Source organism: Convolutriloba macropyga, chromosome 4, assembly GCF_964194025.1.
Source record: "Convolutriloba macropyga chromosome 4, txConMacr16.3, whole genome shotgun sequence".
Classification (NCBI taxonomy): domain Eukaryota; kingdom Metazoa; phylum Xenacoelomorpha; order Acoela; family Convolutidae; genus Convolutriloba; species Convolutriloba macropyga.
The window spans coordinates 54,383,598-54,398,727 of NC_134471.1; the positions used below are offsets into that span (position 1 = coordinate 54,383,598).

Below are 15,130 nucleotides of genomic sequence, written 5' to 3' on the forward strand. Positions count from 1 at the left end.
TTCTCTAAACTTTTTTGAGGGTGTTTTGGTTGTTCTCAAACTCGAAATTTTTGTGAGAATTTTCTGGTGATAGGAAATTTTTGTTGACAGGCCAGTTGATCTCTGTTGCTCTCTTGGGTGTAACAAATGTTGCTCCTTTTTCCTTGTTTTACCAGTGGCGCGCTTGGACTTTCCTCAGCAAGATTTGGAGCAAAGTTCTTAGCTTCAAAATCCAAATCAAAATCCAACTTTCCATAGTTTTGAAGGCATCAGTTGGTTTCCACAATTCCTGATAAATCAACAAAAACGATTGCGTTTTGTCTAAGGAGCCTTCAATTTCAAGCATTGGCCTCTATTGTTTTTCTTTTTGGAACCATTATTGCATTTTTGCTTAGCTTGCCGCATAAAACATACTTTTGTAATTTTATAATACAAAATTTTCAGATAAAAATGGAAAACACGATCAAGCTGGTGATTAAAACCAGCTTAATTATCACAGTTTATGTCAACTATATTTTGGCGAGTGAAATTGACGGATTTACTGTCTTAATGGGAGACGACGCCTGTTCCCCTAAAGTTATGCTGGAAAAATCATTCGAGTTCGGAACAATGGACGTTGATTCCGTGTACGTCTGTCAGAATGGATATATCACTTTGGGTGAGGGTACCCCAGAGGTCCTGACAGAGCCCAGTGATTACAACAGTCTGTCAACATCTACAATTTTTGCACCCGCTCTTATGAAAAATGGCCATCTGGCGAACACTGGGGTAAGTAACTTTTCGTTATTTGACATTTAGGAAAGCATCGCATGGAAAACTTGGTACGGCCTTGGTACGGCCTTGGTCCGGCACCTTTTTAATATTGATATGGTTTCAATGGTGTAACTTCGTAGGGACATAATACAGGCAGTAGATAACTTTACAATATATGGGACCGTTTCACCATAGACTAATACGGCGTGGTAATACGGAATCGCCAAGTTTTCCAAGTTCGGGCAACCTGGGTTGCTCAAAAGATTTAAATTAGGTAGACGAAGATTTGGTTAATGAATTGTGGATGATTTATTTAAGTTAGAAATGTAGTCCAAAACGCAACAAAAGCTTGATGCTAATCATGATTCCATTTTCGGGCACACAAAATACAATCAGAGAGCAACACAATTATGAGTTTTGTTGGAGTAAATGATCGTATGAAAACCATAGCTGTTTACATTGGCAGCACGTTTTTAATGTAATGGGTGCCCTAGTTCGCGACGAAACGATGGACCTAAAACATAATTTGTAATATTATTCATATTGTAGAATTGCTACCCGCTAAAGTTAAGATTCACAGGGAAAAACGGAGAAACGAACAGGGAAACTTACCGGGAAAACAGCAGCAATTACTGTTGATAATTCAGAGAACCATACAAAACAATAAAATAAATGAATTCAATAAAAAAAAACGTGTATTTCCATCAATGCTTTTTGACTTTACTCTGAGTGGAATATTACAAACTGCAGGTTATATGAATTATATGAATAAATTATATGATTTAATTTATTTATGAATAATTTTAAAAATGAAAAAAAGACAATAATTTTGTCCTGTTTTGGCTACAGTCCACAAAAGTAATGTGTATATGGGTACCTCCGCAACATAGAGCCGCGATACGGTACCCATATACACATTACTCTAATTCACTTTATATATCCACTACTCTATATTCACTTCTTTTATATTTTAAATCTATCATTTCTTGTCTCACTTAGTGCAAGCCACTAGTACAGAGTTAAGCTGGTAATTAACAATTATCAGACGGATCCGAGAAGCGGTTTCACTGATAGTTCGGGTTCTATCCCCACTGACTCCAGTGGACGTCCCCAGATACTAGTATAAAACTAGTGAGACCGTGTAAAAAGCACGTAAAACCAACTTGCGAAAAATTTGAACAAAAAAACCAGCTTAACTCTTTTATATTTTTTTTTAAATTTTCATTTTTTTAAAATTAATTATCTGCGAAGCAGCTTCACTGGTAAAACCTAAATTCACCATTACTATCTCTAATACCTTTATCATCAAATGGATCAATAGCTATTTTATATTGTTCTTTAGTTTCTAAATGATGTTTATTACTATCAATAGTATAATTAGTTACATATTTAGTTTTACTTTCATATATAGCATTTTTATAATCTTCCAAATTAATCTGTTTTTAAAAGTAGCTTTAGTTATACCTTTTAACTTTTTCTCTTCTTCTGTTTTAACAGTATTGTAACAATATGCTTTAGCTTTAAGGAAACAATATGCTTTAAATATGTATAATTAGTTACATATTTAGTTTTATTTTCATATATAGCATTTTTATAATCTTCCAAATTAATCTGTTTCTAATAGTAGCTTTAGTTATACCTTTTAACTTTTTCTCTTCTTCTGTTTTAACAGTATTGTAACAATATGCTTTAGCTTTAAGGAAACATGCTTCTATAATAGTATCATTAGGTAATTCATCCTTCATCTTACCCAACTCATTATTATCTAAAATATCTTTTATCTTATCCATTTCCTTTTCTATAGTACTATCTAATGGAATATTTATGTTTATAAATATACTATCTGTGTCTGTGTAATGATAACTACAACCTAACTCTTTCTCAAAGTAATCATATATAGCTTTATACATAAACAGTTTAGCTTTTTCTAATATAACAAAACCAATATAATTAAACTTATCTAACTTAACATTACCTCTTATTTTATGTACAGCCACTAGATCATCATCAAACTCTACAGCATATTTAAAACTAATATTTTCTACTAATTTAATATATCTATCTACATCATTAACTAACTCTATATCTTGTCTATTATATACATTCTCTATTGTTTTTCCATAGAAGGCATTATTCATTAACTTAAAGAATACATCCCCAAATTTATCACACTTAGCTTGAGCTTCTTTTTTTTCTGAATATTAAACTCAATATAAGGCTTTAACCCACTCACTCTTACTATACTCTAACTTTTGCTTAATTGTAATATCTTCCAACTTCAAACCACTAGCTATGTACCAATCTAACTTCTCACCATCAATTACATAATCGTTTTTATCCGTTAACTTCAACATTAACTTCCCATTGGGTCTATATTCTTCCTTTTTAATAGTCTGTAAACTGATTAATGTTAGCTTTTGTCTTTTCAGGAAAGAATGGATATTTCTTTGTTTTCTGTTTCAACTCATCATTATACTTTATGTCAATGGTATAGATATATCCAGTATTAGAGCTAGATCTAGTATATACTGTATCTGCTAAGCCAGTTTCTGGATCTTCACATACTTTGATCTCACCAGTAGGTAAAGCTTGAACCATAGCAGAAGCATATAATGAGTTGAAGTCTAAATACTTTAAATAATTCTCTTTACCAGCATACTCAGGATCTATCTGTTTATTCATACATTTTACATGACAATAACTTAATACTGAAGCTAACCCACCTCTAATACCATGTTGTATTGTATCATAAATATTAACTATATTTTTTTAATAATACTTAAGTCTAACATTAGTATATTTCAACCCACACAACCAGGTTAACACAGGAGTAGAATATGTGTAACATTTATTTCATAATATTCTAAACACATAGCTCTAAATTTCTCAAATACATCAACTGATAACAATACATCTGTTTTAAGATACAACATCATATAATCCTTTATTGTCTCACATTTAGTATCTTTCCAACAATCAATTGCTTGCTTATATTCTTTATCTGTAATACCACTTTGTTTCAACTTAGAATAGAATGCTTCCTTGGGTGGTAAAGTTGTTTCTTGTAGTTTATCTATACTATCAAACCATTCATATGGGAATATACCTTTACGTCTTTCTAAGCCACATTTATTTAATGTTATACATTCTTCATTACTCAATGTTTTACTTATAGCATCTAAGCTAAGTGGATGGAAGAACCTAAACATATCTAATGCTTCAGCATAACCCATATCAATACTAATATAATTCTCATCAGTTTTAGTTAATACTTTTAGTCTAACTTTCTTTGCTAGTTTAGTTATAAATAGATGATTATCATAATTAGAAGAATTAAATGCATACATTGGTACAAAATTATTCTTAGCTTGGAGGTTACATTTATTGTGAGCATATCCTCTAAATTTACCATTTAGATGATCATGATCTCTAACGATGTCTTCACCTAAGTTCTCATTACAATAATAACATGCGGTAGTAGTAGTAAGTGGAGTAATAGTCTCTTCTTTCAAAGGAATATTTATACTAAATATATCTTTAAATAATTTATTATAATAATCTACTCTTTCTACATACCAATCAACTACTTTATCACCACAATTACATTCATACTTATCTTCTAATATATCAGGATAGTCACTTTTTATATATAAACCACAAGCAATAGGAATGTGTTTACCATCTTTTATTATACATTCAAAATCATAATACATAGCAAATGGTACTCTGTTTTTATAATGGAACTTATCAAACTTTAGGTAATTATCTTTATGGAATGTTCTTCTACCTATATGTTTCTGTGTATTACATAATTCTAAATGTTTATTTAATGCATCTTCTGTTCTAAAGGATACACAACATTTTAGACATGGATAACATATATGTTTAGATGATTTTCTTAATAAGAATGATACATCTTTACATAGGAAGTAATGATTATCCCAGTATAATATATTACATCCTTTAGGATTATTATGATTAATTAATACAGGATTAATAGTTTTATTTTTATTTAGATTAAACACATTGAATAATATTTTATCTTTATTTAATTCTTGTATTTTCTTTAAGTGATAATAATCATATGGGGGTGTAACTCCTATTGGTAATTTTATCTCATTAATCTTCTCTGGTTTATTATAATTACTAACTCTACTGGGATTATGTGGCGCAGAATGTAGATAAGCAATTAGACTCCATAGCAAACACTTATTATCAGTATTATGTATATTAAGTATATATCTAGATGTGAATGGTAACTCAGTATCACATCCACCACTAGGATAAAACCTATGTATATACATTGTCCTTTTAACAAATTTTTGCATGCTCCATCCAGATTGATTCATTTCTTGTTCCTGCATTCTTGTCTCTAGTTCCCCATTCAATAAATCCAAGTCATGTGCACCATTATATTGCCTAGTCTTTAACCTAAAGGTGAATTCGTTTTCTTCTAACTTATCATCTGTAGGTTTTGTATACTTAACGACATCAAAGGTGTTAAACTTAATATGGGGATGTATGTTATGCAATAACTCCAGTATATTCAAGAATTTAGGATCTTCATAATTACTACTTGTTATTATTATTTGATTTTGCTGCATGTTATGATCTAATCCTAACTCATTAACTATATCTCGCCACTTCCCATCAACAAGTTTTTTCTGATTAACATTTTCCTTATGTTCATCTGATTCATTGTTTTCATTTTTATTGTTATATCTATTATTACATATATTGCAATATCCTTCAATTATATCAGTGAAGCTGCTTGGTTGATCTTTAGATATATTATCTTTACCCTTACCTGTAACATTATCTGGAAGCATCTTTGTTTTTAAATGTTGGTCAACACTATATTGACTCAGACTTGTCTTACATATCACACAATCAAACTTACTTCCATGCCTTACTATTTCCCCAGTAACCAATCTTACATTATTCCTATGTTTTAATGTTGTTACTTGTTTATTATAAGCAGTATTATTATCAAGATACATATCACAACTATCACAAAACTTTATTCCTTCTTCTATATTGGTGTAACCACTTTGTGTATACTGCTCATCCAATTTTTGTTCTATATCCTCATAAGTAACTTTTATTCCATCCTCATTAGCACTCTCAATAATTTTATTTCTATTATACATTCGCTCATTCTTTTTATGTTTAAGTGATTGAATGTGTCTGTTATAATTTTTCCGAGTCATCTCTTCATCACATTCTTCACATCTAATCCTATTTGTTTTAGGCTTTTGAACATAGACAAAATCATCAAATGAGTCTAAATCTGAGTCCTTATCTTTATCAGAATCTACATCTTTATCAGAATCTACATTTTTATCCTTATCCTTATCATAACCACTTTGTGGATCTAACTCTGGATAATATTTTGCTTCTGCCTTTCGCAATGACTCACCCATATCTTCTTCTCTTTGTTATAGTTTTGCATCGTGTTTATCATTTGTTTCTTTTATTTCTTCATTTATTTGATTAAACCTTCTGATTGATTCTAAAGATTTTTCTAATTCTATCTTTTGGCTTTCCTTATCAATGAAACTGCTTCGCAGATCAGTGAAACTGCTTCGCAGATCTACTGGTTTATTTTTATTCTTTAACATTTGGACCGCAATACTAGAAGCACTAGATTGGACTTGTCCATGGGATTGAGCTTGTCCATGGGATTGAGCTTGTCCATGAGATTGGACTTGCCCACTTCCAAATTGGACTTGTCCATGAGATTGAGGTCGCTCTCTTCCAGATTGGACTTGTCCATGAGATTGAGCTCGCTCACTCGTGGAATGAATGTAACCGGTATAATCTTGTTGCTTCATTTTTATATGCCAAATTTTGAAATAATATTATTTATATAGCTTTTCAATACTATAAAAAAGATTAGTACCAAATGTGATATATGTAAAAATAAGGCTTGGTGTTGGAGTTGTGATAAATGTCAAAGTAAACCATTCCAATGTTTCATATTTAATGAAATCATAACATATAGAGAAAAACATAATCATATGGTTGTTCATTTTAATAATCCCAATCAATACTTAGTATGCAGAACGTGTAAAGTAAATAAACACATATCTCAGTATAGATTTAAACATTTCTATTGTAGGTTATGCATATATCTCCATAGATATAGGTTTCACCATACAAAAGAAAGATTCTTAGAACATGCCAAGAAATATAATATCAGCGAAGTGGTTTCACCAATCAGCGAAGCTGGTTTCAAAATCCATGAAGCTGGTTTCCAGATCCATGAAGCCGGTTCCCAGATTGAAGTAAAGCTATAACTAATTATAATAAGTTTATTGAAGCCACTATTAGATTATATATTGTTTGTGATAATTATTTTTATAAAAATGACTAAACTAGAAACACTTATAAAATTAAACAATCTAGAAAAACAAAACAGAAGAAATAGATTAGAAGATAAATTAAAACAACAAGAATATTATGGTGAAATAGAAGAGTTATTTGATCCTCTAACCAAAACTATCAGTGAAAACAATGAACGGAATCTAGCATTAAGCGAAAAAACATTAAGAGGAATAGATTGGCAAAATCAAGAGTTAGATAAACAAACTAAGATGATCCAGCAAGCTGGTTTCCAGATCGGTGAAACTGCTTCGCAGATAGAGCAAACTAGAAATGGGGCATTAATGAAGCCAAATTTGTCCCATGAAGCCGTGGAGGAAACTCAAGATATAGCACCATTTTATGTTGATACAAAAACAGCCAAACTTCTTCATGACATGGGGGCTCAAACTAATCCTCAATTAAAATTAGAACTCGTAGATTTACCTAGTAGGAGGTATAAAATGAATGGTGTTGATATAACTCTAGGGCAGGGTGCATTTTTAGTTAGGGATAATGTATACGAGTTTTCAGAAGGATTTACTGGTTTTCTTACTAAAACAAATGTAACATATGATGATAAGGTTGAGGAAGATGAAAACAAAATTAAAAGGTTTTTAAAGGATATTAGATATGATTTAGGAAAAGTGGATAAGAAAAGCGCTAGATATAGAACAATAAAATGTATAATGGAGGTAAGAGATGATATATTTGGCAGGGGATTAAATGACAACCCAAATAATTTAGTAGAAAGACTAGAATTATTAATACTAGAAACAAAAGCTGGTCATGATGGATTATATGATGAAATGCTAGATATATCTAAGCAACTATTATCTATGAATATTATTAATCAAGACCAACTAGATAATTTTGTTTTTAACTATGGTAAATGAATGATGGAAAAACAACAAGAACAACTACTAGCTAAAGAAGTATTCAGTCCTCAAATAACAAAGTTTAAAAGACAAAGAGTAATACCACTATATAAAGATGAAACATGGTCAGCTGATTTAATTGATAAGTCATCTCTAAGTAAATACAATAATAATTATAAGTTTATATTAACAGTTATAAATATATTCACAAAATATGCATGGACTATTCCATCAAAGAATAAATCTGGTTTATCTATAACTAATGGTTTTAAAACAATCCTATCAGAAGGACGAAAACCAGAAAAGTTATGGGTAGATAGAGGTAGTGAGTTTTACAATAAAACATTTAAATCTTTACTTAAAGAATATGAAACCGGCAAAGCCGCTTCAGGGATCAGTGAAACTGCTTCACAGATAGAACTATATTCTACTTATAGTGATTTAAAGGCTGTATTCATAGAGAGATTCAATAGAACATTATTACACATAATAAATAAACCTATGTTCATCAATGGCGATGGTAATTGGGTAAATATATTAAATGATGCTGTTGTAACATATAACAATAACATTCACTCAACAATTAATATGACACCAGTTGATGCTTCTAATAATCCTGATAAAGTTAAATACTATATCAGTGAAACTGCTTCGCAGATTAAATCTACCAAAGCAACACCAAAATTTAAAGTTGGTGATTATGTTAGAAATGTAGATAAACGTAATATCTTCTCTAAAGGTTACACTTCTAATTGGAATAGAGAATTGTTTAAAGTGAATGAAGTTCTAAAAACACATCCACCAACATATAAAATAGAAAATATTAATGGGGAGATAATAGAAGGCAAATATTATGAACAGGAACTATTGAAATCTGAGTTTGATTTTGAATCTAATAATAAAGTTTTAGAATCATTAAATATATTTCTTAAAATAAATAATGACAAGAAACAGATTCAATCAAGCGAAACGTCATATAGGGAATGGAAACGACTTAACACTAAGTAAGGCTCGTGGGTTATTCCTAGAAGATAATGATAATATTGATATGAAGGATACCTATAAAATTACAAATGTACATCCTCCGATAGATGAAAAAGATGTTGTTAATGAAGAGTATTGTGACAATAACTTATTATCCTCTTCTAATAAAATAGACATTTTAAGTAAAAACATAACTGAACTAAGAAAGGGTGACTTTGATAAATTTACAACTAAAACATTACAACTAAATGAAACACAAGTTAATGAAGAACTAATAAATGAGTTTATTGAATCAACATATGATGTCAGAAATACTGTTAAGTTTTGTAATAAAGTTGCTGCAGATACTATCTCTAAATATTATCAATTAAAGCAAGAATTTGATAATAATAAATTTAATCAGAATATAACTAACATACACTTAGGTGAAATGTTTATTAACGGTCTGAGAGAAATGAAAGAATATAATAAATCTCTTAGAGGTGTTATAGTACAATATATAATTGTTATACTTTTACAAAGTAAGTTAATTGATAATAAAGAGAAAGACAGACTTGAGATGCATTATAGTTTTAATTAAGAAGATATAATGAAAGAAATAGGAAAAATTTTTACTAATGAAAATAAGCAAAGCAATAACCAATTCAACAGCACCGAGTGAGAGATTACTATATCCAGATTTGTCATCAGTATCAGAAAGATTGATAAACGAAAAGATTCAAGCTAATAATAAATTTAACAACAATATTAACATTATAAAAGATATTAGAAATTATTATGAAACTGAAACTAATAACTATAATAAGAAGTTAAGTAGATATAAGAATTTTATTAACATAGCTGAGATAACAGAAATAGTATTATCATCAATAACAATAACTGCAACAACAACATCAGTTTCATTAACAGGTATAGGATTAGCTTATTCTATACCAACAGCTTTTGCTACAGCAACTGTTTGTGGTTCATTATCAAAAACAATTAATACTAAAATTAGAAATAAAATTATAAAGTATTCACAAATGTATATTTTAAGTAAACAGTTTAGTGATAAGTTTAATAAACTATATACTAAATCAGTGAATGATAATAAAATAGATAATGATGAGTATAATGGATTTGTTAAGTTATATGAGGATTATAAGAAGAATAAGAAAAACTAGTTGACTATTTTTTTAGATTAAAGATATTAGTGCTTAGTAATAACAATGTTTTTAGTAATAATAATATTAGTATTAATATTTATCCGCGAAGCGGTTACTCCGATCGGTAAATATATAATCATAATCTTAGTCATAATCATAATCATAAACTTAATATAATCATAATATAATCATAAACATAATCATAATCATAAACATAATATAATCATAAATAAAATCATAATCAAATAATTATGTTTTCTTTGTACCTAAGTATAACCCTCTTCCTTTTTGTACTACCTTTATACCTTCACCAGTAGTTGCAAATTTAATTAAATCGGGTATAGCCGCTAGAGCTGCTTTAGGGTTTCTAGATGCGGCTGCACTTCCTATTTTACTTGATATTTCTAATGCTCTTACTGGATTATTAGCTACTTTCTTTCCAAAGTTAAATGTAGCCCTACCAACACTTTTAAAGAAATCTTTAAGTCCTTCTGCTTCTATTGTTGCATCAGGTACTGTCTTTGATTTATTCTTTCTACATAAAAGACAATTACCTTTTAACATTTTAGTGCCTTTTGAAGTGATAGCTCCTCTTATATTAACAGTACCACTATAATGTCTACCTCCAACACAATATGAATTAGTTTTGAACTTATTTAAAAGACTCATTTCTATATATAAAAAATAATGGAAGTTAAAAAGTATAATCCCTTTGTTGTTATTAAGCCTAAGCCCAAGCCCAAGCCCAAGCCCAAGGTTAAGCTTGAAGCTAGAGGCTTGGCTCCAGAGAATAAAAAGAATTTAGACATTATTTATGCTAAAGGTTTTGTTAATACTAATAAGAAATAGTTGGGTGTTAACAAGAGTAACAAGAGTAACAATTAGAGCTGACTATCTATAAATATAAGTATAAGTATATGGTTATGTATACGTATAAGTATATGATTATTACAATAACTATATTATACTATATTTATAAATTATCGCTAGAGTTATATCTAAAATTATAATTATCTCTAGAGTTATATCTAAAATTATAATTATCACTAGAGTTATATCTATGACTTAAATTATATCTATGACTTAAATTATATCTATGATATCATGTCTACCATCTTATTACCATCACTATTCACACTAATAACCTTTCTAGTTAATACCAATGCATGACATATAACATCTGCAAATGCAGCACTAAATTTAAAATTAAGTTGTATTGGTTGTGGACCTATATGATCCCTTTGATATCTAGTATCGAATACATATTTTCTATAATTACTTTTGAATGTTCTATGATTTATATATGGTTTTATATTATGTGGTAGCCCATTATTATCTTTATTAAAGCTAACAATCTCTTTAAAAGCATCATTATAATTATTGGTTCCATAATTAAGATTCGTTCTATCCTCGGGATAAAACTCACTACCAATCTTACAATAACATTCAGTAACATTCATTACATCAAATGTACTTGCATCATGAGTTTGCTCGTTAACATTATTATTTTCAAAACCAACTATAATATATTGTGGTCTTTCTATACCACTTTCCATACCTAGATCAAACAAGAAGTTAGTAGCATTGGGTACATTCTTATAAAATGTCTTTCTTTCATAATAACTAAAGTCTACATTATTCTTTTTACTTAAACCCTTTTGCACAATAATTCTATTATCATTACTAGGATCAATACTAGGTACACACCATAATATATCTCTAATTTCTATATTACCATCATTAGAAACTGCACCAGGATTAGCATTAACTCTATAGAGAGCTCTATCATCATTATTCCTTTTTAATAATAGTTTAAATCCTAAACCATATATAATCTTTTCTAAATCATTTACGAAACCAAATAGATCACTCATCTTAATCATCATATACATATGTCCTCGTTGTGCAGCAATATGGTCACCTTTAAGTTGACTATCTCTATTGCCCTGATTTCTAACAAAACTACTCTCATATTCATCATCAGTACTAGTTAATAACTTATACATCAACAGATTAGGATGACAATGATCTATCTATTCAATAGTCCTACCACCACTAGTTTCAAGCTTAATTGAACTAAACAATGCCATCATACCATAATTAACTAATCTGACATTAGCATCATTAGCAAATACACCACCAGCATCTTCTTATACAACAAACTCTATCTCTAGATATGAATCACGCAAATTTAAGTGATTCTCTTCTCTATTGAGTATGATATTAATGTTAGTATTGATTGTATTCTTTGTTGCTAGATTATTAGATTTACATTTTATTATCTTACTTTTGTGTATTTTATTATTATAACCATAAGTTGTATCCAAATTAAAATCCATTTTTAGTAGATAAAAAATGACAGACAACTTGATTTTATATGAACTACAAAATATACACGAAGCTTTAACTAAAACTAAAGAAGAGCATACACTTAACTTTAGAATGATAAAACCAACAGAAAAGTTTAACTTTAGTGAACCTATACTTAATACAACAAAATTAGGTTTAATTAGATTATCTGTTTATAATTCGGTGTATAATGTGAATAGGAGAAATAATCAATTCTTATATGCTAGTACTGTTATAGAAGATGATGAAGCTTTACCTCGGGCTCTTAGCTCTGACCCTAACCTTAACCCTATCTCTACCTCAAGCCCAAACATTACATCTATACTTAATTATAATTATAAAGGAATCCCGTTGCTATATTCAACTATTACACCGGGAGCATATGAGTTAACTGACATAGCAGAATTAATAAAAGAAGAAACTGATGGTAATGTTATAATAGAACCTGATAAGAATACGATGAAATGTTTAATGGAAACAAAATCAGGGAGCACTCAGCTTTGATATAGAAAACTCACTAGCCTCATTACTAGGATTTAGAAAAAAAATTTATAAAAAAGGTAGATATAAATCTCAGAAAATTATTGATATTATGGGCTTTAGTACTATTAACATTCATTGTAATGTGATATCTGGAGCTAAAGATAATGGTAAAGATACAGACATACTATATACTTTTAATCTAACTGAACCACCAGGTTACTTGATAAATATTATACCAACTAATATCTTGTATCAAAATGAAACTAAAGATAGAATAGAATATAGAGAATTTCATATTAAAGATGAGCATGGAAGACCTATAGACTTTAATGGTGATGTATTAAGTTTTACTTTACATCTAGTTTAGTCTTTATCTTTATTTTTATCTTTATCTTTATCTTTATCTTAATCTTAATCTTTGACTTAACTTAAACTAAACTACAAAACTCTCTGATCCCAATTAATTCTTAGTTTACCATTAATATTTTTATTTTTAGTTATATCAATGACAATATAATTATAAGGCTTTTTCCATACCTTATTACATATATTAGCAAAATCATTAAAACTAAGTTCAACATTATTAAAGAAATCTTGATATATAGATATGAGGACTTTACCTCTCTGTTCAAATAAAATAAATAGATTACAGTTCTCTAAAACACTCTGCTTATCCAGAGAGAACAGGTTTTGATTAAGATATATCATATTACAGTTATTATGTCTACCTCTACAAAAGTATTCATTAATAACTGGTTCTTTGGCTCTAACATCATCGAATATCATTAGTTTCTTTAAGTCTTTGGGTAGTTTATCAGGAGATGGTAAATCTTTTATATCTTTAATAAATTCAACATCTACTTTTGGGTTTATTCTTTCTATACCATGGTACTGATCACCAGTAGGTCCAATTATGTATAGCTTATCAAAGTATATACTAGCAAGAATTAGTTTTTTCAATAAGAATGTCTTACCACATTCACTAGGACCAGATATTATACATCTAAAGTCATCTGGGAATGCGGCTTCAGTAATTATATCATCATCATTTAACCATGAATATAGATCATCATTTATGTTTACAGATATCGGTGAAACCGCTTCACGGATATTATTAGTGGGACTATTACTAATGCTATTACTATTGCTATTCCTATTAGATTTACTCCTTTGATTTTTTTCATCAAATAGATATATAAAATTATCATTATCATTATCATTATCATTATCATTATCATTATCAATGATAATATCCTTATCATTAACATTATCATTATCATTAACATTATCATTATCATTATTAGCAAAGCTACTTCGTAGATCATTAACATTCTCATTAACATTATCCTTATCTTTATCACCACCTCTACTACAACTTAAACAAGAACACTATTCCTGGATATTTACATTGATTAACTAGAATATTCAAAGCACTTTTAATTCTAAATCCTCTATCAATAAGATAGATCATATATAAACAATAAGTCCCACAATAAGATTCATCATATTGTTGTATTCTCACATTAGAGCCTAGATCAACATATTCTTCTAAAAACAAAGGTGGAGTTTCTCCACCAAAACTATCAAAGTAATATGTTGGACCACCTTCTCTTCTTATAACTAAAACCCAATGTGTACCTTCAGTTGGATATAGATTTACAATAATGTTGAAGTTAGGTTCATTAATATTATCTGGAGTTTCATCTCTCATTACAATTTCAATTGGTATTAGACTTATATCTTTACCTATATATTTTATTCTGATATCACTCATAGCATTATTATCAAAATTAAATTTATTATTGAATTCCTTAAAAGTTAGGATGAGCATTTTTATATAACAAATTTATTAAATCTAAGTCTAATTATAAGTCTAAGCCTAAATCTAAATCAAATCTATATTTATTATATAAAAATGGAAACAGGTGCAGTTTTTATTTTTATTATTATAATTGGAATTTGTTATATAATATATGATTCAAGACCAAGTAAATATACAAAACTAGAAGAAAGCTTTGGCGGATTTATGAATAGGAGTCTAGTTAGATTTGAATATGAAAAGTCACCATTACATACTATTGTTTATGGTGGAACTGGTACAGGCAAAACATATTTTATTAGACAATATTTAAAATTATACTCAGTCCAAAATCAAGATTAAGATCAAGATCGAGATCAAGTTCGAGATCAAGCTAA

General features: G+C 29.0%; 1 protein-coding gene across 1 annotated transcript in view; it reads left to right on the forward strand.

Moving 5' to 3' along the window:
- Positions 1 to 423: 423 nt before the first annotated feature.
- The window catches only part of LOC142338519 (uncharacterized), a 43,046-nt gene continuing 28,339 nt past the window's right edge, over positions 424 to 15,130 (forward strand). Inside the window, exon 1 of the mRNA XM_075388303.1 lies at positions 424 to 747. Within this exon, the coding sequence (XP_075244418.1) occupies positions 430 to 747 (318 nt within the window). The 5' untranslated portion in view covers positions 424 to 429. The remainder of the gene's footprint in view (positions 748 to 15,130) is intronic.